Source organism: Capra hircus, chromosome 29, assembly GCF_001704415.2.
Source record: "Capra hircus breed San Clemente chromosome 29, ASM170441v1, whole genome shotgun sequence".
Taxonomy (NCBI): domain Eukaryota; kingdom Metazoa; phylum Chordata; class Mammalia; order Artiodactyla; family Bovidae; genus Capra; species Capra hircus.
In genome coordinates, this window is record NC_030836.1 from 42,401,783 (window position 1) to 42,423,560 (window position 21,778).

A 21,778-nucleotide genomic window follows, 5' to 3' on the forward strand; every position below is an offset into this window, starting at 1 on the left:
TCACCTACTCAACTCAGAGAATCCACTCCAGTGTTCTTGCCTGGAGAATCCCAAGGACAGCGGAGCCTGTTGGGCTGCCGTCTATGGGGTCGCACAGAGTCGGACACGACTGACGTGACTTAGCAGCAGCAGCAGCAGCAGCAGCAGCAACTCAGAGAATTCCCTCACAGCTGCTCTTGTTTCAGCACCAGTGTTGCCTAAGCAGATTTCTCTCCAAAGGCAGACCCCCACCTTGGGTTTCTGAACTGCCAACCTACAGGCTGTGAAAGTTTCCCACTCAGGAAAGCTGCCAACCACATAAAATGTCACACAGCTGGCAAATAGAAGGTAAAGGTAAGCCTTTCAGACTCAATTTTTTTTTTTAAATAATAAGACCAGCTGGAATGTAAATCTTAAGCTGAATGCGCATATTAACTTTCTTGAATCCACTGAGTTACATAAATTGAAAATTATGCATTTTATGTTTAATACAAAGTAATAAAAAAACTTCCACTTCACAAGGCAAGTTCTAGTAACTAAGCAGTGTAAATCCTCTAAGTGACCTGCCCAGTACAGGAGAACTTCTGTTCTAGCACACTACAACTTTGAGCAAGAAGGATCTGGACGTGGATCTCTGCCCCACCACCTACTAGCTGAGTACTCTGAGCAAGTTATGTAACTTTTCTAAGCCAGTTTCTTCATTTGTAAGATAAAGGCAATAATATCAGTTCCATGGAACTACTGGGAGCATTAAGTCTAAAAGTAACTAGCGCAGTGTTGGTGCTAGTCACTCTAGTTGTGTCTGACTCTTTGCGACCCCATGGACTGTAGCCTGCTAGGCTCCTCTGTCCTTGGGATTCTCCAGGCAAGAATACTGGAGTGGGCTGCCATTTCCTACTCCACATAGTGTTGCTGCTATGGTCTGAATGTCTGTGTCCTTCCAAAACTCACATGTTGAAATTCTAACCCCTAAAGGTGATAGTATTAGTAGGCGGAGCCTTTGAGAAGTGATTAGGTCATGGGAGTGAAGCCAGGTGGGATCAGTGCTCCTGTGAAAGAGATCCTACCATGCTCTCCAGCCCATTCCCCCCAAGAGAATACAACCAGAAGTTTTGAGGCCAGAAAGACCACCTCACCGGATCATGCTGGCACTCAGATCTTGGAAATCCAGCCTCCAGAACCATGAGAAATGAATTTCTATTTTTTATAAACTACCCAGTCTATGGTATTTTGTCACAGCAGCCTGGAGAGACTGACCACTGGGAATACAAATGGCCTTTAAAAATGGCAGCTATTATTATTTCAATTTTACTAGGAACCTAAGAAGCTCAAATGGGCTTCCCTGGTGGCTCAGTGATAAAGAATCCACCTGCCAATGCAGGAGACGTGGGTTCAATCTCAGGGGATCAGAAATATCCACTAGAGAAGGAAATGACCACCCTCTCCAGGATTCTTGCTGGGAAATCCCCTGAACAGAGGAGTCTGGTGGGCTACAGTCCATGGGGTCGCAAAAATAGTCAGACTGGACTTAGTGACTGAACTAAACAAAAGTGCTTGGTTAAACCCATGGGTACACTGAGGACCAGCCATCAAACGACTCAAGGTTTCAGTGAGGAAGGATCAAAAATAAGACAGTGGAACCCAAGAGTCTCGCCTCTGATTTCCCTAAGCTACCGTCTGGTTAGCACTTCCTGATAGTAACTCACGACCCAGCATCAAGTCTGCTATAATCACAAGTAAGATGAAAACACAACAGCCTTGCCGTGCATCATACTGCCTTTGTTTGGGACTTTAGTTTCACTTCATAAAAATGAGCTGACTAACGTTAAGTCTTCCTTTACCTAGCATTTTTATCTCTTGTAAACCAGGAATCACAACATCATTCTTAGAAAGATCATTAATGGGTATTACCACAACCATTTCAGATGGAGAAACTAAGATAATATAATTCTAATGGTCACACTAAGGCAGGAGGAAAACACTGAACTAGACTCTAAACACTATTCTTTCTAAAAGAACATAGTATTTCTGTTAAGGACTTACTATTCACAATTGATATTTTCTGGTCACTCTTTTTAATTCCAAAGATAAAAATCACATGTATAAATAACATCATTTGCAACACACCTTTCAATTTGCCATCAAAGTCAGGGCTTGTGGCCACCTGGAGTCCCGGATGTGGTAGCAGAAAACAGGAGACGCTGGAGAAACAGGAATGGATGTGATTCCGGACATTCTGAATTTCTTCATGCTGATGCTCTTTTACCTGCCGATAAAGGCCAACAGTTAACAAACGACCATGTGTTTTTCCTAACCAGCACTCACTAGTATAGGACAAAGGGAAGAAGACGTTCCAACTCTAAAAGATCATAGTGGCCCAGGTGCTGTCCAATGAGAAAACTCAGAACCCTGAGAAGCAATAAATGCATAAATTTGATTAACTATGGCTTGGCTCCTAGAGCTAGCAAAGAACAGGTACTAAAGACTTTCTTAAAAGAGTATTGCACAAGATTTAGGAAGAATAAGGAAAGGCTTGTGGGCACCAGTGAGCAGTAACTGACAAAGGACCCCTGTGTTTTAATTTTGGAAAACAGGCTAAACCTGTTTGTATTCACACCAGAAACCAAAAGCACATCTAGACTCACATGTGAATTGTGAAATGGAAATTGCAATCAAAGCTTGGGCTTTTGCCTGGGGTTTTTCTCTCCAATCCCTGTGAGTTATATACACAGGTTCTATAACCTTACAATGAATAATATCAGTTTGTGCTAATTAATATTCCTAAGTATTTAACGCACAATGTAACTTTCCATAATCTGCTTTAAATACAGTGGTGGAGAGTGGTTTACTTGCTAAGTCGTGTCTGACTTCTGTGACCCCACGGACTGTAGCCGACCAGATTCCTCTGTCCATGGGATTTCCCAGGCAAGAATACTGGAATAGGTTGCCATTTCTTTGTCCATTTCTTCCTGATCCAGGAATTGAACCCAGGTCTCCTGCGCATTGCAGGCAGATTCTTTACCAACTGAGCTAAGAGGGAATCCCTTTAAATACTTTGCTAAAGTATTAAAATATTTAAATATTTTAATACTTTAAATATTTGAAGCAAAGTATTTAAATATTTGCTAAAGGCAAATGAGAAAGTTATCACTACTTTTAGGTACTTCCTCAGAAGACTATATTTCTATTTACCTGTAGACGCTTTTCCAAAAATGACATTCCTCCCTGTAATCCATAGCTGTATTCATAAGGGAAACTCCAGTCTCGAACCAGGAACATCAGTGTCTATTTAGAAAAAGAGCAGAACGCATTATAAAACTGCATAAATGTATTTTCAAAATAACCACTGAAACACTTCTTTGCAAAATGCCACCTTCTTCAAAAGGGGCAAGAAAATGTGCTAAAGGATTTATCTACCTAATCCTACCCTGTAATGTCTTAGAAACCCTATAAAGACTAGAAGGACATGTATAAGCCATTTGGGAGGTCAGTATATCCCGTCTAATATTTTTGTTCTCATGGGCTAAGAGGAAGAGATTGATGAAAATAGACTGATGGGAAAATGCTACATTCGGGGGTCTGCTCAAAAGGCAAGTATGAAGACTATGATGAAGGACAAGAAAAAAAGAGCACTAGGTAATCATAAAATGAGATGTTAACATCAGACAGGAAAAAAAAACTAAAATAAAAAATAATGCTTAGAGATCCTTTAATCTTACTGAGGTTACTGTGCATTCTCATCCTCATAAAGCAATTTAGCTAAAGCTGGGGTCAGCAAACGTTTTCTGTAAAGGGCCAGAGAGTAAATATTTCAGACTGTTGTAGCAAAAAGCAGCCATAGGCAATACAAACGAGTGTAGCTGTGTTCCAATAAAACCTTCACTATGGCCAACTGACATTTAAATTTCAGATTATTTCCACATACCATGAAATATTATTTCTCTTTTGATTTTTTTCAACCATTTAAAAATATTTTTAAAAAAACCATTCCTAACTCACAGGTCATATAAAAACAGGCAGGTGGCCATATTTGGCCTGTGGATTATAGTTTGCTCATCTATGAACTAAAACAAAGATGTGACTTATATTTACAGTTAACAGCCTACCTGGAAGGGTTTTTGGAAAATTTCATCCATCGCCAGACGACCATATTCTGTGAAGAGCTTTAAAAAAGAAGCATTATGGTTTGTAAGGCAATATTACACAAAGTATTTTAATGGCTGTTCTTTAGCAAATAATTCTTAACAGACTGAATACTACTTATATGAGACCAAAATTCTACACTCCCACAGGAGTCACAAATCTTAAAATAATCTAGACTATTTCTCCCTCAGAAATTCCTCACTCCAATTCATTAGCAAACCCAAAATCCAACCACGTGCAACTTCCACATGGCTTAGAATATTGTGATAGCTTCCCACTGTGTCAGCCCCACAGACTCTCCTCAATACAGCGGCCACAGTGGCTCTGTTATACACAACGTTAGTCAGACCACATGATGCCTCTGCTCGAAAGTCTTCAACCTTACTGCGAATAAAAGCCAGACCCTGCAGTGTGATCCGGCCACACTGGCCCTCCTTGATGTTCCTCAAACTTGCTGTGTGCACTGCCATCCTAGATGCCTCCTTCTGCCTGCAACGTCCTTCCCCCCAAACACCTGAACAGCTATATCACTCCTTCAGGAATTCACTCCAATGACTCCTTCCAAATGAAGCCTCCCATGGCCGTCTACCTAAAAACACTACACCTCTCCACCCAGTATTTCCTATCCCATGTCCTTTCAAATTTTTCCTCTCACTTGTCTATCTAACACACTATACCTTTACTCATCTTGATTAATGTCTGTCTTCACTACTAGCATTTGAAGTCCATGAGGGCAGGGATGCTCTGTGCACTATGGGACCTCCAGCACCGAGGACAGCATGTGCCAGACCTGTAGGATGCATGCCGTTCGGATGACCCAATGAAGGAATTCTTTCAAGTTAGGGTTTACACATTTACCTCTATTTCTTCATGCAGCTGCACCGAAAAGTATAGCAAAATGAAGTGCAAAAGTTATAAACTCACAGGACAGAGAGGAAGAGAAAGGGTATGAAAAAGAAGAGTTGTCACACTCTAGAAGAAGAACAAATGAGAACTGCCTTGGGTTTTGGCTTTCTCCACCCCACTAAGAATAAGAAATCTATGAGGCAGGGGCCAAAAAGTAACAAGCAGAGTCTCTGAGCAGAATCCCTGAAAGGCTCAGAAATTAAAGCGCCAGTTACCCTGAAAGAGGAGGTGAGGGAGCAGGGCTAATGACTAAGGAAATGGGTGGAAGTCTGTATATATATATGATATACACATATCACTTCCAGCTTCCCCAACAGTGAGAGGATGCATTTCTACTGTTTCAAGCCACCCAGGTTGTGGCACTCTGACGTGTGTGCAGTCGTCCTGAGACATCACTCGTGCCTAGTCATTTCTGCACCCTCTCACCAACTGGACCACAACATCCATAAGGAATCAAGTGTGCCTCACGCACCAGTGCATCTACAGCACCTGGCCCACTGCCTCACACTAATTTCTGTTGCTGTCATTTAGCTGCTCAGTCAAGTCTGACTCTTTGCGACCCCACAGACTGTAGCCTGCCAGGCTCCTCTGTCTGTGGGATTTCCCAGGCAAGAATACTGGACGGGGCTACCATTTCCTTCTCCAGGGGATCTTCCTGACCCAGGGATCAAACTCACGTCTCCTGCACTGGCAGGTGGATTCTTTACCACCGATCCACCAGGGAAGCCCTCATACAAATTAGGTATTCCCAAAAAAGGTGTGAAAGAAAGGAGCTTAGAAAGGGGTCAGTTTCAGGTGAAAAGGTATCAAACACAAGTTTTGATGGATACGTATCACAGAGCAACAGCTCTCAACCACCGAATCATGGCACTGGTGTAGAACCACCAATTATGGAGTACAAGTAACTGCTAATAGTAACATTAAGAGCCAAAATTGTGGAGTTTTTTTTTTTTTTTTTAAGGAATATAAATTAAAACTAATTAAAGGTAATCTCTATAATAAATGACACTCTCACTCTCATATTCTGATATATTTCTTGAATGTCAGTGGGAGGAGTAGAATTCGAGAAGCATGCCAGACTGCATCCAACTCTGGGATACCCAATGAAGAGGATTTTATAGGAAAAACGTGTAAGAACTGCTGCTACGGAGAAAAGACAATGACTAACAACAGTAACAGGTTTAATAAGTAACAGCTAGCACATGTTAAGCACATACTATTTTCCAGGCAATGACCCTATGCCTTTTATAAATATTAATTTATTTAGCCTTGCTTGAATTATTGTAGTAGGTTCATAAGCAGTCTCACTGAATGCATCATTGCACCTCTAAAAATATACTCTATAAACACAACAGTCACCATGATCCTTTCATCACATGTCAAGCAATATCACTCCTCTGATCAAAACATGGCTCCCATCTCACCCAGAGGAAGAGCCCAAGTCCTTACAAAGCAGGGCATCACTGGAAGCCGAGCACCCGCTTCTCTGACTTCGCCACTCGCCCGTCTCCTGTCTCATCCTCCAACCCCACCCGCTGGCCTCCGTGCTGTCCCTGGACCCCACCAAGTTCACTCCCCCCTCACGCTCTGCCTTCCTGCTGCTTCCTTCCCTGCACCACTTTCCCCCCAAAATATCTGCAGGATTTACCTGCTCACTTTCTTCGGTCCCCTGCTTAACTCAGTAAGAACATCCCTGACCACTCCAATCAAAGATACACAGAGTGAAGGATTACCACGAGCCCACACCTTCCTCCACATTTCAATCTTCTGCTGAAACTACTCAGTTCTAAAATGCACCTCGGCCTTAAAACTTCTAAATGACATTATTAACATTTTTATGAGGAATACATACCTGCAGCTGTTGAAGGTCATCTTCTTGAATGTTCTGGGACAAATTATAAATCTAGAAAACAAAAATTCAGATTGATACTACTCTAATCTACTTCAGATGAATATCAAGTAGGTCAAAAGCAGTGAACAGAAGCTTGTACAGTTAAAGGTCTGCATATAGGAATACGAGGTCTGTTTGAACAGTAATATTATCCGTCTTTTTGGAGAACTATGCATATAAGGTTGAAATCGCATAATTCTTCCTTTATAGTTCAAAATACAATTTTCTTACTTTTTTACACCAAGTCTACATTTCCCATATAATGCAACTGATTTAACTTCAATTTCCACTTTTCAGACTTCTCCTGGAATAACTATATTATGACCAAAGTGGAAAAATATTAATAATTTTGGCTGCTTCTTGAACTTATAAGAGCTTCACTGATATCTGTAGTATAAAAAGAACATTTTCATGTCACCATAGGAATTCTGATAACAGAACAAGAGCTGAAACTAGATGTGTCCTCTTTATTCCATTTCTTCTACAAAATGTTTTCCTAGTCAAGTGGTTTTACCTGAACAGAGCTAGTCATGGTGCTCAGAGCGAAGATGGTAGCACAGTCTTTCACAGTGGACTGGCTGTCAAATGCCCCCTGGGTATCCATCAGAACAACTGCAACCTATAAAACACACACACACACACACACACACACACACAAATATGTTAAAGTGAGAAGGGGGAAGCACATGCTTGCAGGTTCTATCAGAAAAGCACAATTACACTTAACCCTTGAACAACATGGGTTTGAACCACATGGGTCCACTTACATGCAGATTTTTTTCAATAAAGATAATTATTTAGATGCCTTGGCTTTTTTCTGACCAGAGAACTTTGCTGGAAAAGATTATCTGCTCTGACAGAACAGAGGTGTACAGAGCAGTATGATCAGAGAGCAAAATCACCCTAACAATTAAGACAGCCAAATGTTGAAGCCAATTAGCTCACTTTCCAAGCCAGTCCTGAGGATGTTTTTGTTGATGAAAAACAAATTTAAAATATTGACTTAGTTTAACCTCAGGCATTACCCAATAAAAATAAAACATATGGCCTTGTTGGCATTTCCCTGCAAAGCTGAATACTTCTCTTTAATTTATAGGGTTTTCTGGTCATTTGATAAAAGAAAAACAAACATTTCTTTCAATCTTTACAAAAAAGAGACCACATCACAGATGCCAAATGAAAGCAACAGAATCAAAGATACCATTCACTCTATGTAACCAGGTTTCATGAAGCCTCATTCTTTCCAAAAAGAACTTAATGACCCAGTCCCACCTTAAAAGTGAGATTTATGTAAAATGTTACAAAAAAGAGATGTAGTATCTACCATCCCTACATAACTTCCTGTAATTGAAAAGACACCTGTACTCCCACACTCACTGCAGCATTATCCACAATAACCAAGGTACAGAAACAGGCTAAATGTTGTCCGACTGATGAACGGATAAGCAAAATGGAGTAGGTATCCATACACTGGATTATTTTACCATGGAAATAAGTCAAGTCTCAATACATGTTACATCATGGTAGGGCCTTGAGGGCACTGGGCTGGCTGGAAGAGGGCATACAAAAGACCCATATTTATACGATTCCATTTGTATGAAACAGCAAACATGAAGAGGAAAGGAGATCGGTTGTGGCCAGGGGCTGGGAGAAGAGGGAAAAGGGATGTGACCGAGTTATTTTTGGGGGGTGATGAAAATGTTCTGGCGTTACATGGTAATACTTGCACAGCCTTGTGAGTGTACTAAAAATAACTGAATTACACACTTTGAAAGGATGGATTTTACTGTAGGCAAATTATATTTCAATGAAAAAGAAAATCATAACATCTGCTAATAAGAAAAAGGAGGCTAACTAGAGGGAAAAAGAAATACTAAAGAGAAGCTCTTTGAGGAGTGGGAGTCATATGTACACTTAAAGTGCTGGTTATTTGGAGGGAAATGGTATTCATATATCATGTAGTGGAACAGTAAAATGCCCTAACGACCTTCAGGAACAGTTTGACAATAGTGAGAAATAGAGGAAATGGGTATTCTCAGACCCAGGAATTCCACTTTTAAGAGACTTTCCAATGTTTTTCACTATAACCCACAGTAAGAAATATATTTTATATTACAATCAAATGTGTACATGTATTAAGCTGAAACTTAATTTTCATTTGTACTATATATACTCTAATATTTTCTAGTTCTTATTTTTTAAAAACTGGTCCTAATAGTCCAAGTTCAATGCATTAGATAGGGCACTCAAAGCTGGTGCACTGGGACAACCCAGAGGGATGAGATGGGGAGGGAGGTGGGAGGGAGGCTCGGGATGGGGGACATATGTACCCCCATGTACATGAACACCCATGTTCAAAATTCTCCAAGCCAGGTTTCAACAGTATGCAAACCGTGAACTTCCAGATGTTCAAGCTGGTTTTAGAAAAGGCAGAGGACCAGAGATCAAATTGCCAACATCTGTTGGATTGTCGAAAAAGCAAGAGAGTTCCAGAAAAACATCTACTTCTGCTTTATTGACTATGCCAAAGCCTTTGACTGTGTGGATCACAACAAACTGTGGGAAATTCTTAAAGAGATGGGAATACCAGACCACCTGACCTGCCTCTTGAGAAATCCATATGCACATCAGGAAGCAACAGTTAGAACTGGACATGGAACAACAGACTGGTTCCAAATAGGAAAAGGAGTATATCAAGGCTATATACTATCACTCTGCTTATTTAACTTATATGCATAGTACATCACAAGAAACGCTGGGCTGGAGGAAGCACAAGCTGGAATCAAGATTGCCGGGAGAAATATCAATAACCTCAGATATGCAGACACCACCCTTATGGCAGAAAGTGAAGAACAACTAAAGAGCCTCTTGATGAAAGTGAAAGAGGAGAGTGAAAAAGTTGGCTTAAGGCTCAACATTCAGAAAACTAAGATCATGGCATCTGGTCCCATCACTTCATGGGAAATAGATGGGGAAACAGTGGAAACAGTGACAGACTTTATTTTGGGGGGCTCCAAAATCACTGCAGATGGCAACTGCAGCCATGAAATTAAAAGACGCTTACTCTTTCGAAGAAAAGTTATGATCAACCTAGACAGCATACTAAAAAGCAGAGAGATTACTTTGCCAACAAAGGTCTGGCCAGTCAAGGCTATGTTTTTTCCAGTGGTCATGTATGGATGTGAGAGTTGCACTATAAAGAAAGCTGAGCACCAAAGAATTGACGCTTTTGAACTGTGGTGTTGGAGAAGACTCTTGAGAGTCCCTTGGACAGCAAGGAGATCCAACCAGTCCATCCTAAAGGAGATCAGTCCTGAATGTTCACTGGAAGGACTAATGTTAAAGCTGAAACTCTAATACTTTGGCCACCTCATGCGAAGAACTGACTTATTTGAAAAGATCCTGATGCTGGGAAAGACGAAGGCGGGAGAAGGGGACTACAGAGGATGAGATGGCTGGATGGCATCACTGACTCGAAGGACATGAGTGGGAGTAAACTCTGGGAGTTGGTGATGAACAGGGAGGCCTGGCATGCTTCAGTCTATGGGGTTGCAAAGAGCTGGACACGACTGAGCGACTGAACTGAACTGTACACCCATGGCTGATTTATGTCAATGTATGGCAAAAACCACCACAGTATTGTAAAGTAATTAGCCTCCAATTAAAATTAATTAATTAATTTTTAAAAATAAGATGAATAATCTGAAAAAAAGAAATTGGTCATAAGCAATAAATTGATTTCTCTACTCTTTACTGGGTCATGGACACAGTTCAAAAAACTGTGGCCTGGAGACATGCTTGCACATTACTCACAAAAACATGTTTCAGGTTGTTCACTACAGCAGGGATTACAAAATGAAAAGAAAGAAACAATCTAAATGCCCACCAATAGGAGATAGGTAAATAAAATACAACATATTCATTTGATGATTACTATCCCTGGTGGCTCAGACAATAAAGAATCTGCCTGAATTCAGGAGACTCGGGGTTCAATCTCTGGGTTGGGAAGATCCCCTAGAGAAGTAAATGGCAACCTACTCTGGTATTGTGGTCTGGAGAATTACATGGACAGAAGAGCCTGGTGGGCTACAGTCCATGGGGTCACAATGAGTCAGACATGACTGAGCAACTAACACTTTATGAAACAACAGTTGCAAAAGACTAGGCATCAGGTAACAAAGGATAATGATCCTCGAGAGAAAGGAAACAGATGAGGTCAGCCCTGCAGGTGACACAGCTAACTGGCTAAGGCACGGGGAGGGGGAACCCAGGCAGAGCAACAGAGTCCCTGAGTTGAGAAAACTTAGCTGAGAGTCAGGGAGACCAAGGCAACGGGACTCTTAGGCAGCACCTGAGAGGAGAGGGCTACAGAGACAAAGAACACCATGGAAAGCAGAGAGTCCCCATCAAGTGTTTGGCTGAGTCTTGACAAGCTCATGTGAGTAAGGAAATTACCTGACGCTGGAGAAAGAGCCATTCAAAAGGCTTAGAGGGAAGAGCACCCACTGTTCACAGAGAGCCTAGAACAGCACCTCTTCCCTCCAGTCAGACTACAAAAGCCCTGTGACTCTAAAGTCTTGCCTCAGTAGTAAGGAACAAATAGCTCTAGGTTAAATACAGCTGTCTCATTTAACAAACCCTAAAATTCAAAAGCGAGACCCAAAAGGATCCATCAGCTTCCAAATTTCTTAAATGCATCCCATATAACAAGCTAAGTATTTTATGGGAATTCAAAAATATCCAGCATCCACTAGTTAAAATTCACACATCTGGCATCCAACCAAAAGTTTGCAGGCATGCAAAGATATGACCCAAATGAGCATGCAAAGATACCACCCAAATGAGAAAAAAATCACTGTCACAGATTTAAAACAGAAAATGACTCTAAAACAGTATTCTGTATACCTGTACTTCATACATTCAAAAAGTTAAGTGGCATAAAAAACATTAAAAAAAAAACAAAAAAGACCTAAAATATACTTCTGAAGATGAAAATCTCAATGTCTAAAATGAAAAATACGCTAGATGAGGGACATCGGTGATGGTCCAGTGGGTAAGACTCCACACCCCCAGTGCAGGGGGCCTGGGTTCAATCCCTGGTCAGGAAACTAGACACCACATGTCTGCCGCAACGAAGAAGCCCCCATGCCGTGACAAAGGCCGGGTGAGCCACAATTAAGACTCAGTACAGTGAAAATAAATAATAAAGAAAAGATATTTAAAAAAAAAAGAAAGAAAAGATATTTAAAGAAAAAAATACACTAGATGGGATTAACAACAGATTTAAAAGACTGGTGAACTAGAAGACTGAGCAACAGAAACTATCCAAAAGGAAACAGAGAAATAAAATTTTTTAAATGAATGGAGCATCAGTGAGCTGCGGGACAACTTCAGGCAGACTGACATACATGTATAACAGGACTCTCCAAAGAGAATAAGGGACAAAAAAATATTTGAAGAAGCAATGGCCCCCCAAATGTTTAATTTTTATAAAAATTATAAACCTGCATATTGAAAAAGCTCAAAAAAATTCTAACACAAGAAACATAAAGGGAAATAACACAGACATGTCATAATCAAATTGCTAAAAAAAAAATGATAAAGAAAAAAATTTTTTAAGCAACCAGACAAAAAAAGACACATTAAACAGAGACAAACAAAAATAAGGATAATAGATTTCTCAGCAGAAACAATGTCAGCAAAAAGGCAGGGGACTGACATCTCAGAAGCACTGAAGAATAAAACTCCCATCCTAGAATTCTATACCCAGCATAACTGTTTTCAAAACAAAGGTGAAATACTTTTCAGACACAGAACATAAGCTAAAAGATTTCCACAGCAGAAGAGTAGCGCTACAAGAACTATTAAAGGACCTTCAAGCGGGAGGAAAAATGAACACAAAAAACAGAACTCTGGACGCAGAAAGTCAAGTACAGTTAGTTAATGGTAACTGCGTGTGTAAGCACATGGCTTTTTTCTTATTATTTAAATATCTTTAAAAGATAACTGAACATTTAAACATAAATAAATAAAAATAAAAACAATGTTATTACAGTAAAATATATGACAAAAGCTCAAAAGTTGGGAGGGGAGAAATGGAATATCAATTGCATCTTAATAAAGCTGTTAAAAAAATTAAAGAATATGGATAAAATAATATCTAAAGATTCCTCCAAGCAAAAGTTTCTAACATTATATTTCAAAAAATCCTCATTCTCCTCCAGGCTCTTCCTACCCACCCCCTCGCCCCCACGGCTTATGGGATCTTAGTACTCTGACCGGGAATTGAACGTGTGCACTCGGCAGTGATCATACAGAGCCCCAATCACTGGACTGCCAGGGATTCCTCTACATTCTCTTCCTTTAAAAAAAAAAGTGTAAAAATCTCCCTATTTTGCTACACATTTTTTTGTATGCATATCTAAGCATTGAAAAAAATTAGAGGGTTTTCTAATATACCTTTCTCCTGAAACTTCACTAAAACAGAGAGAAACAAAATATTTAAAGAAATAATAAGGAAATTCATAAAATAAAACAGAAGCTGTGGAAACAGTGATCAAGAGTCATCCATCAATTCTCTGTCTCCCAAAATATTTAATAACTTAACATCAAGGAAAAGGCTGAAACTGAACAACGTGAAGGGGAGATACGAAATCTTAAGCCTTGGAAAGACTCAAAAAACGAGAGGCACAAACAACCGTGAAAACATGCTTTAGGGTGAGACTAAAAACAGAAGGAAGGGGTTAAAGTCTATTTAAGAAACAGTCGTAACCCCAAATTCTCTCTTTCCACTTGAGGAGACATATACCTTGCCCCAGCTGACCCTTACAAAGAAATCTGGGGAGAAGCTCTGCAACTGAAGCTTAGGAGGCTCATGAGATGAGCTGCTGACAGCCGGAGGGGTGGGTGGAGTGAATGTTGACAGATGTAAGAGCGTCAAGTAACTTCAGAACAGCTGAGAGCATTAGCCTCTGGGAAGTGAAAATGAGCAGATGGAGGACTAGGTCATGTTAGAAGCCTTCCGTTACCACTGGCCTTTTAAACTGCATTCATGCATTATTTTTAAATCTTGAACTTATATCATTTTGACAAAAATCATTTTAACTGGATTATCAGACTACACATCAAAGTTTTCATTTCACTGTGTTTGTTAGTTTGTAAGTCTTTTTCTTCCCTACCTTCTTTCCACCTGGCTTCTCCACAGTGAAAACCTCACTCCAGATCTGAATTCCGGTGGTTTCTGGGTCAGAGCCCCCTCGCCATGAAAACCCTGTCAACGGTTCTTCTGGGTCACCTAACCAGTTTGAATGGCCACCTTCCTTCTGTAGGAGAAATAAGAAATTTCCATTAAAACTTATTCAAGTAACTTTACACATCAAGGATAACTCATGAGGTGAGTTTGCTCTTTTGGACACAGAAGTCTCCACTTTCCAATTTGAAATGAAGTAACTCTACCTTACCTGGAAATATAAGTATCGTAGCATGAAGTCCAAAAAGAAGGACTTGCCCTTTCGGAAGGCACCAGCCACTGACACCACCACCACGTCAAGCTCTCGGATGTGGTCCTGTAAGAGGATGCTGGCCAAGGCTTTCTCTTCTAGCTCAAAGGAATGTTGGTCTTTCTGAACCAAAACAACCTGCACTGGACCAGGCTTTCCACTCTCCATAGCATCACCTATGTTGTTATAGAGATTAAAAAAAAAAGTTTCAAATATATGTATTTTTAGCATGCTGCTAAGTCGCTTCAGTCGTGTCCGACCCTGTGCAACCCCATAGACGGCAGCCCACCAGGCTCTCCCGTCCCTGGGATTCTCCAGGCAAGAATACTAGAGTGGGGTGCCATTGCCTTCTCCAATGCATTAAAGTGAAAAGTAAAAGTGAAGTCGCTCAGTCATGTCCAACTCTTAGCGACCCCATGGACTGCAGCCCACCAGGCTCCTCCATCCATGGGATTTTCCAGGCAAGAGTACTGGAGTGGGTTGCCATTAGCATGGAAGAGTAAAAAGTTTTTAAACAGAGCACAAAAGCACCCAATCATTAAAAAAAAAAAAGACAAATTAATTAGATTTCATTAAAATTAAGACTTTTGTTCATTAAAAGATATCATTAAGGGAGTAAAAATGCAAGTTACAGGCTAAAAGAAAATATTTTAACACCTAAATCCAAAGGACTCATATCCAGAATCATTACAGAAATCCCAAAGAAAAAGACAACTATTCCACCTTTAAGAAGAGTAATAAGCAAAAGATTATGAACAGGCATTTAATTTAAAAAGGATATCCAAATGGTCAATAATCATACGAAAAGGTTCTATACCATTACTTAACAAAGAAATGTAAACCAAAACCATAAGGAGATACCACTACTTGCCCATCAGAAAGGTGCAACTGCAATTCTCATGCACTCTGATGGGAATGGAACCGCTCTGCAAAGCTGTTAGGCAGTAACTAGTAAAACTAAACCTAACTTTAACACAGCCAATTCCACTCCCAGGTATATATCTAAGAGAAATGAATGTGTATATCCATCAAAAAACATACACACAAGAGTGTTCACATCAGCTTCATTCAAAATGGTCCCAAACTGAAAAGAAACCAAAGTCCACCAAGAGCAGAGAGGGCACCTGCCACTGCCAAGCCTTTCACATACATCATTTTACTTAATGCTTAGAACTCTACCAAGTAAATAATACCGCTCCATTTTAAAAATAAACTAAGGCCTACAAAGTAACAGGTCCCAACAAGTCCTGGAGAAAACTTGAAAAGATCTGTAGGGACTATGCTTTGCAGATCACTCTTAAAAACCTAGTCAAGGTTTTAGAGGCAAGCAATTATTTAGCTCAAAATTAACACTACCTCGTAGTTTCTCTTCTAGAGTTAGAAACACAAAGATATTCTTTGAAATTCAGAGCCACTTAGCTATGTGGATTTATGGAAAGTATACAAAAAAAAAAAAAAAAACCAAAGCAGCAGTGGAGCCTATGAAATGAAGCAAAGCACTACTTCCTGTACTAAAGGAGATGTTCTTAGGTAGTTAAAAGGACACCTGTTGTTGTTAAGTCACGTCCGATTCTTTGTGACCCCACAGTCTAGATGGAACTCTCCAGGTAAGAATACTGGAGTGGATTGCCATTTCCTTCTCTAGGAGATCTTTCCTACCCAGGGATCAAACCCATGTTTCCTGCATTAGCAAGCAGATTCTCATAACTGGGTATTTAATGAATATTAGGAAATTATGAATGAGTAAGGCAATGCCAAAGAATGTTCAAACTACCACACAATTGCACTCATCTCACACGCTAGTAAAGTAATGCTCAAAATTCTCCAAGCCAGGCTTCAGCAATACATGAACCATGAACTTCCAGATGTTCAAGCTAGTTTTAGAGAAGGCAGAGGAACCAGAGATCAAATTGCCAACATCTGCTGGATCATCGAAAAAGCAAGACAGTTCCAGAAAAACATCTATTTCTGCTTTCTCGACGATGCCAAAGCCTTTGACTGTGTGGATCACAACAAACTGTGGGAAATTCTGAAAGACATGGGAATACCAGACCACTTAACCTGCTTCTTGAGAAATGTGTATGCAGGTCAGGAAGCAACAGTTAGAATTGGACATGGAACAACAGACTGGTTCCAAATAGGAAAAGGAGTACGTCAAGGCTATATATTGTCACCCTACTTATGTAACTTATATGCAGAGTACATCATGAGAAACGCTGGGCTGGAAGAAGCACAAGCTGGAATCAAGATGGCCGGGAGAAATATCAATAACCTCAGATATGCAGACACCACCCTTATGGCAGAAAGTGAAGAGGAACTAAAAAGCCTCGTGATGAAAGTCAAGTGGAGAGTGAAAAAGTTGGCTTAAAGTTCAACATTCAGAAAACGAAGATCATGGCATCTGGTCCCATCACTTCATGGGAAATAGATGGGGAAACAGTGGAAACAGTGTCAGACTTTATTTTGGGGGGCTCCAAAATCACTGCAGATGGTGACTGCAGCCATGAAATTAAAAGACGCTTACTCCTTGGAAGGAAAGTTATGACCAACCTAGATAGCATATTCAAAAGCAGAGACATTACTTTGCCAACAAAGGTCCATCTAGTCAAGGCTATGGTTTTTCCAGTAGTCATGTATGGATGTGAGAGTTGGACTGTGCAGAAAGCTGAGTGCCGAAGAATTGATGCTTTTGAACTGTGGTGTTGGAAAAGACTCTTCAGAGTCCTTGGACTGCAAGGAGATCCAACCAGTCCATTCTAAAGGAGATCAGCCTGGGTGTTCTTTGGAAGGAATGATGCTGAAGCTGAAACTCCAGTACTTTGGCCACCTCATGCGAAGAGTTGACTCATTGGAAAAGACCCTGATGCTGGGAGGGATTGGGGGCAGGAGGAGAAGGTGACGACAGAGGATGAGATGGCTGGATATGGCATCACCGACTCGATGGACATGAATTTGAGTGAACTCCAGGAGTTGGTGATGGACAGGGAGGCCTGGCGTGCTGCGATTCATGGCGTCGCAGAGTCAGACACGACTGAGCGACTGAACTGAACTGAATTAGAAAACAAAACCATGTTTTAGTGGATTATTGCTTAGAAGGAAGCTAAGCTAAAAAAAAAAAAACTAATGAATTTTAAGTAAATTGAAAAACAAATATCAAGTTGAGCATAGTAGCTGCTGCTGCTAAGTCACTTCAGCATATTAGAGATAGCTAGATATGGCCAAAATCATACATATGATCCCAGAAACCCTTTCATCTGGGAAGCACGAAAGGCTGAATGATGATAGCAGGCAAAGTAGACAAAACAGGCTGACTGCCAGACTCTACCCCTGCAGTAAGCACTGCTGCTCATTTTTTAAACTTACAGTATCAGACAGCAACAAAAGGCTGGCCATTTTTCACTTTTTTTGCAAACTACTGGAAAATAACCTGTAACTATAGATTAAATGTGATGCTGGCATTATAATATACAGATACTCACACTTTTCTTTCCCATTTTTTCCCATTATAAAAAAACATTTTTGTGAATAATCTTTTGGAGTTCTTACGGACATAACAGCAGGTGAATCCGGGGCGTGAAGACCTTCAATCTTTCATATAAAAGAACAAATGAGAACAATTTATTCACACCTTATGGATAAGGCACGGGGTTGAGTGCTGTGCAATACTCAAAGCAGTACCAAAGTCCCTGAGATGGCTGGTTGCTCCTCCAGCATCCGTTTTTCTCCTGCTGCTTTGGTAATATTTTTAGCCAGGCATATAAATACTCAGAAGCAACACATTTCCAAACCAACCCTGTATGTAGGGTATCACTATGTGCCTAAGTTCTGACTGGAGATGACACAGCAACTTTCAGATCATGCATCTTCCCCCCTTCTTGCTGGCTGGATCCAAAAGTAGGAGCAAGTCACCCTGGACCAGGCGTGTGAGGGTGACACCTCAGGAATATCAGAGCAACCAGAGAGGTAGGGCTGAGGACTTCAGTGTCACAAAACTGCCACTGCTGGCTCACTTTCACATGAAAGGAAAATGTCTACCTTGTTTAAGTCACTTATTTGGAGGGTCTGAGAGACAGCCAAACCGAGTCATCCAGGACTTCACAATTAACTTCATGGTACTGGGTCTTTCCATCTCATCTATTTCACCATTAAAGTTTATTGAGCAATGTGAATTTCCAACAGAAAGCAGGCACACAATAAATAATTGTTAAATAAGAATGCATATGTATGTAATACAGTCGAAAGCTACCACCCACCCTTAAGGATGCAGGTGGTACTGTCAGGGCAACAGGCACGGAAGATAACATTACCTGGACTACAAACAAGATAGAAAAATTCCGTGACAGAAATATATGCAGTTGTATGCAATGAACTGCACTTCAAGAAAAGATGAAGACCACTAAGGACAGTTGAAAAAAAAAAAAAGATAAAACCTTTCCTCATCTCTTCCTCTTTCTGCCTATAGTAAAGTGAAAAGGAAGAGAACCAGGCTATATTTAGTTGAGGGAGCTGGGGAGATCCTGCATTTCTCTCTAACAGTACACTAAGCACATAGGACTTTAAAAGATCTCAGTTTGGGTCCACTTAAGGGAAAAACCATTTTGAACTATACACATCAATAATTCAAACACAGGTGCTCACTTTTCACCATACCATATTTATCTCTCACTTCCTAAGACAATAAAACTATATTATTGATCATCCAAGTAAAAATCTTATTTTTAGGTATCATGTAAATATCCTTTGTTCATTTATCTTTGCATCTCAGATCCCCCCAATCCCATAAAGCCCTTAATCAAAACCTCAGGGCCCTCTCCTTTAGCCATGTCAGCTTCCAACATTTCCTGCCTATCAGGTTGATCATTCAAGTCAACATCTCCAGAGTGTTGAATTGTCACCTCATTCCCTAGGGCTGAACACCTTCATTACAGTACATAAACATAACATGACAGCAACTACATAAGAAAGCTATCAAAAACATTTTATGGATTGATGGCTCAAAGCTAAAATCTTAATTCTAAGTCAAAGCCTTTCACCATTCACCCTGCTGCCTTAGTTTCTATAATTCTTTATTCTCCTCATCCTCCCCAGTAAATTTATACTCCTCCTAGGAGAAAGTTAGGATCCACATGCTGTTCTAATCTCAAAATTTCAAATATACAGCCTATTCAACTATTTGTTTCCAGGGCCTGAAATGTGCCTTCCGCTCAACTCCAGCCAACACTTGCTCGTCCTTCATCACTCACCTGCACCCTCCCTCAGGCCTGACCTCCCACCCAGTCCTCTCACAGCTCATCACTTTACACTAAAAAGCAATCAAGAGAGTCCACAGGGCTTGAATCCTTACTCTCTTACCTCCAGAATGTGAGATCTATGAGGACAGAAAATTTTGTCTCTTTTGTTCAATGCTATGTCCCCTAAGAACCAGAACAGTGCCCACAGACAGGAGACATCCAGTCAACACTTGCATAATAAACAAGCAAACTCCACCTCTTAGTCACAATGTGACTGTGGATAAACATCTAACCATTTGTAGTTCCATTTATTTATAAAATTAATACCATCTCAAAGCAACAGTGTCTGACACAAACTGCGAGCGTGCTCAGTCACATCCGACTCTTTGCAACCCCACGAGCGGTAGCCTGCCATGCTCCTCTGTCCATGGGATTTCCCAGGCAAGAATACTGGAGTGGGTTGCCATTTCCTTCTCCAGGGGATCTTCCCAACCCAGGGATCAAAACCAGGTCTCCTGTGGCTAGGGTAAATTCTTTAACACTGAGCCACCTGTGAAGCCCGTGTGACACATATTATGGACTCAGTCTTCCTATTTCTGCTACTAGTAAATACTATTGGGAGGTGGGGGCGGGGGTTTGAAGAGGGAGGGGACATATGTACACCTATGGCTGATTCATGCTGATGTATGGCAGAAACCAACACAATGTTGCAAAGCTATTATCCTTCAATTTAAAATAAATTAATTTAAAAAAGACTACTAGCACATACTATTATTCTACTTGGGGCTTCCCTTGTACTCAGCTGGTAAAGAATCCGCCTGCAATGTGGGAGACCTAGGTTCGATCCCTGGGTAAGGAAGATCCCCTGGAGAAGGGAAAGGCTGCCCACTCCAGTATTCTGGCCTGGAAAATTCCATGGACTATATATTGCCCATGGAGTCTCAAAGAGTCAGACACCACTGAGTGACCTTCACTGATTACTCCACTCATTGCAACTTTATATCGTAATAAGCTCCTGGGGAGTAAGGAAACTGTCACCTTCAGGCCCAGCACCTACCATAGAATAGCAGCTTCCTAGTATCATGAACACTAAATCTAACAGTGCGCGCGAAGAATTGCGGTAAAAGTCAGTTTCTTCCCTTCCTCCTTCCAGTCTCCTTTCTGTCACTGTCAGCCTCCTTCAGGTCTGTCTTCATGCACTCATTCCCTTCTCATCACCTTGCCGTCTGACTTTCCTCTCAGTCTCTCTGTTGAAACCGCTCTCTAGCCCATCAGTGACCTCACCTCCCAAATGCAATAGGCCTTTCTTGATTCCCACTCAACCCTAACCTGTGATAAAACACACTGGCCCCAACTTCTAACACTTCTTAAAAAGCTTTGGACTCTACAACAGTGCCCACTCCTCCTTCCCTTCCAGCCTCTTATCAACCTCTTTTCAGCCTGTGATACCCACCAATGCCGCTTAAGCCTGGTGCAGTTCTCATCCTCTCCCTGATTGAGCTCTCTACTCATTAATTTCACTGAAATTAGTGAAATCAGTCGTGTCTGACTCTTTGCGACCCCATGGACTACATAGTCCATGCAATCCTCCAGGCCAGAATACTGGAGTGGTTAGTCTTTCCCTTCTCCAGGGGATCTTCTCAACCCAGAGATCGAACCCAGGTCTCCTGCATTGCAGGTGGATTCTTTACCAGGTGAGCCACAAGAGAAGGCCATTAATTAATTAATTTCACTACACCCTCTACTTTGGTGATGCAACTTCATTAATTTCTAACCTGGACTCGGGTTCAAATGTGCAACTGCCTAAGGCACACGTTCACCTGGATATTCCACCATCAGCCCACTCTCGGAGGAGTACTGTATAGAAATGAATGGGTGTAAGAGTCAGAGGACAAGTTCCTGTTCCAGTTCTCCCACTAACAACCCGTGTGATTCTAGGCATGTCCAGCCTTCAGTCTCAACAGTAAAATGAGTCAAGATTAAACCTCTACCATTTTATAACTCTGAATATAGTATCATTAGTCATTTGGTATCATCAAAGTGAATCCTGTCAGCTACTCCATTCTTTCAAATCTCTGCCTTTGAGCCTCCACATCTTTCCTGACTCATAGGCAATGTACCACCAAGCC

General features: G+C 40.9%; 1 protein-coding gene across 2 annotated transcripts in view; it reads right to left on the reverse strand.

Annotated features, from left to right (window-relative positions):
* ATL3 (atlastin GTPase 3) overlaps window positions 1–21,778 on the reverse strand; it is a 39,544-nt gene that overhangs the window by 11,530 nt on the left and 6,236 nt on the right. For both annotated transcript variants that reach the window (XM_018043326.1, XM_005699837.3), the window contains exons 2-8: window positions 14,380–14,594; window positions 14,098–14,241; window positions 7,434–7,538; window positions 6,881–6,931; window positions 4,086–4,142; window positions 3,172–3,264; window positions 2,107–2,245 (exon numbers count right to left, since the gene is read on the reverse strand). In XM_018043326.1, the coding sequence (XP_017898815.1) occupies window positions 2,107–2,245; window positions 3,172–3,264; window positions 4,086–4,142; window positions 6,881–6,931; window positions 7,434–7,538; window positions 14,098–14,241; window positions 14,380–14,594 (804 nt within the window). The remainder of the gene's footprint in view (window positions 1–2,106; window positions 2,246–3,171; window positions 3,265–4,085; window positions 4,143–6,880; window positions 6,932–7,433; window positions 7,539–14,097; window positions 14,242–14,379; window positions 14,595–21,778) is intronic.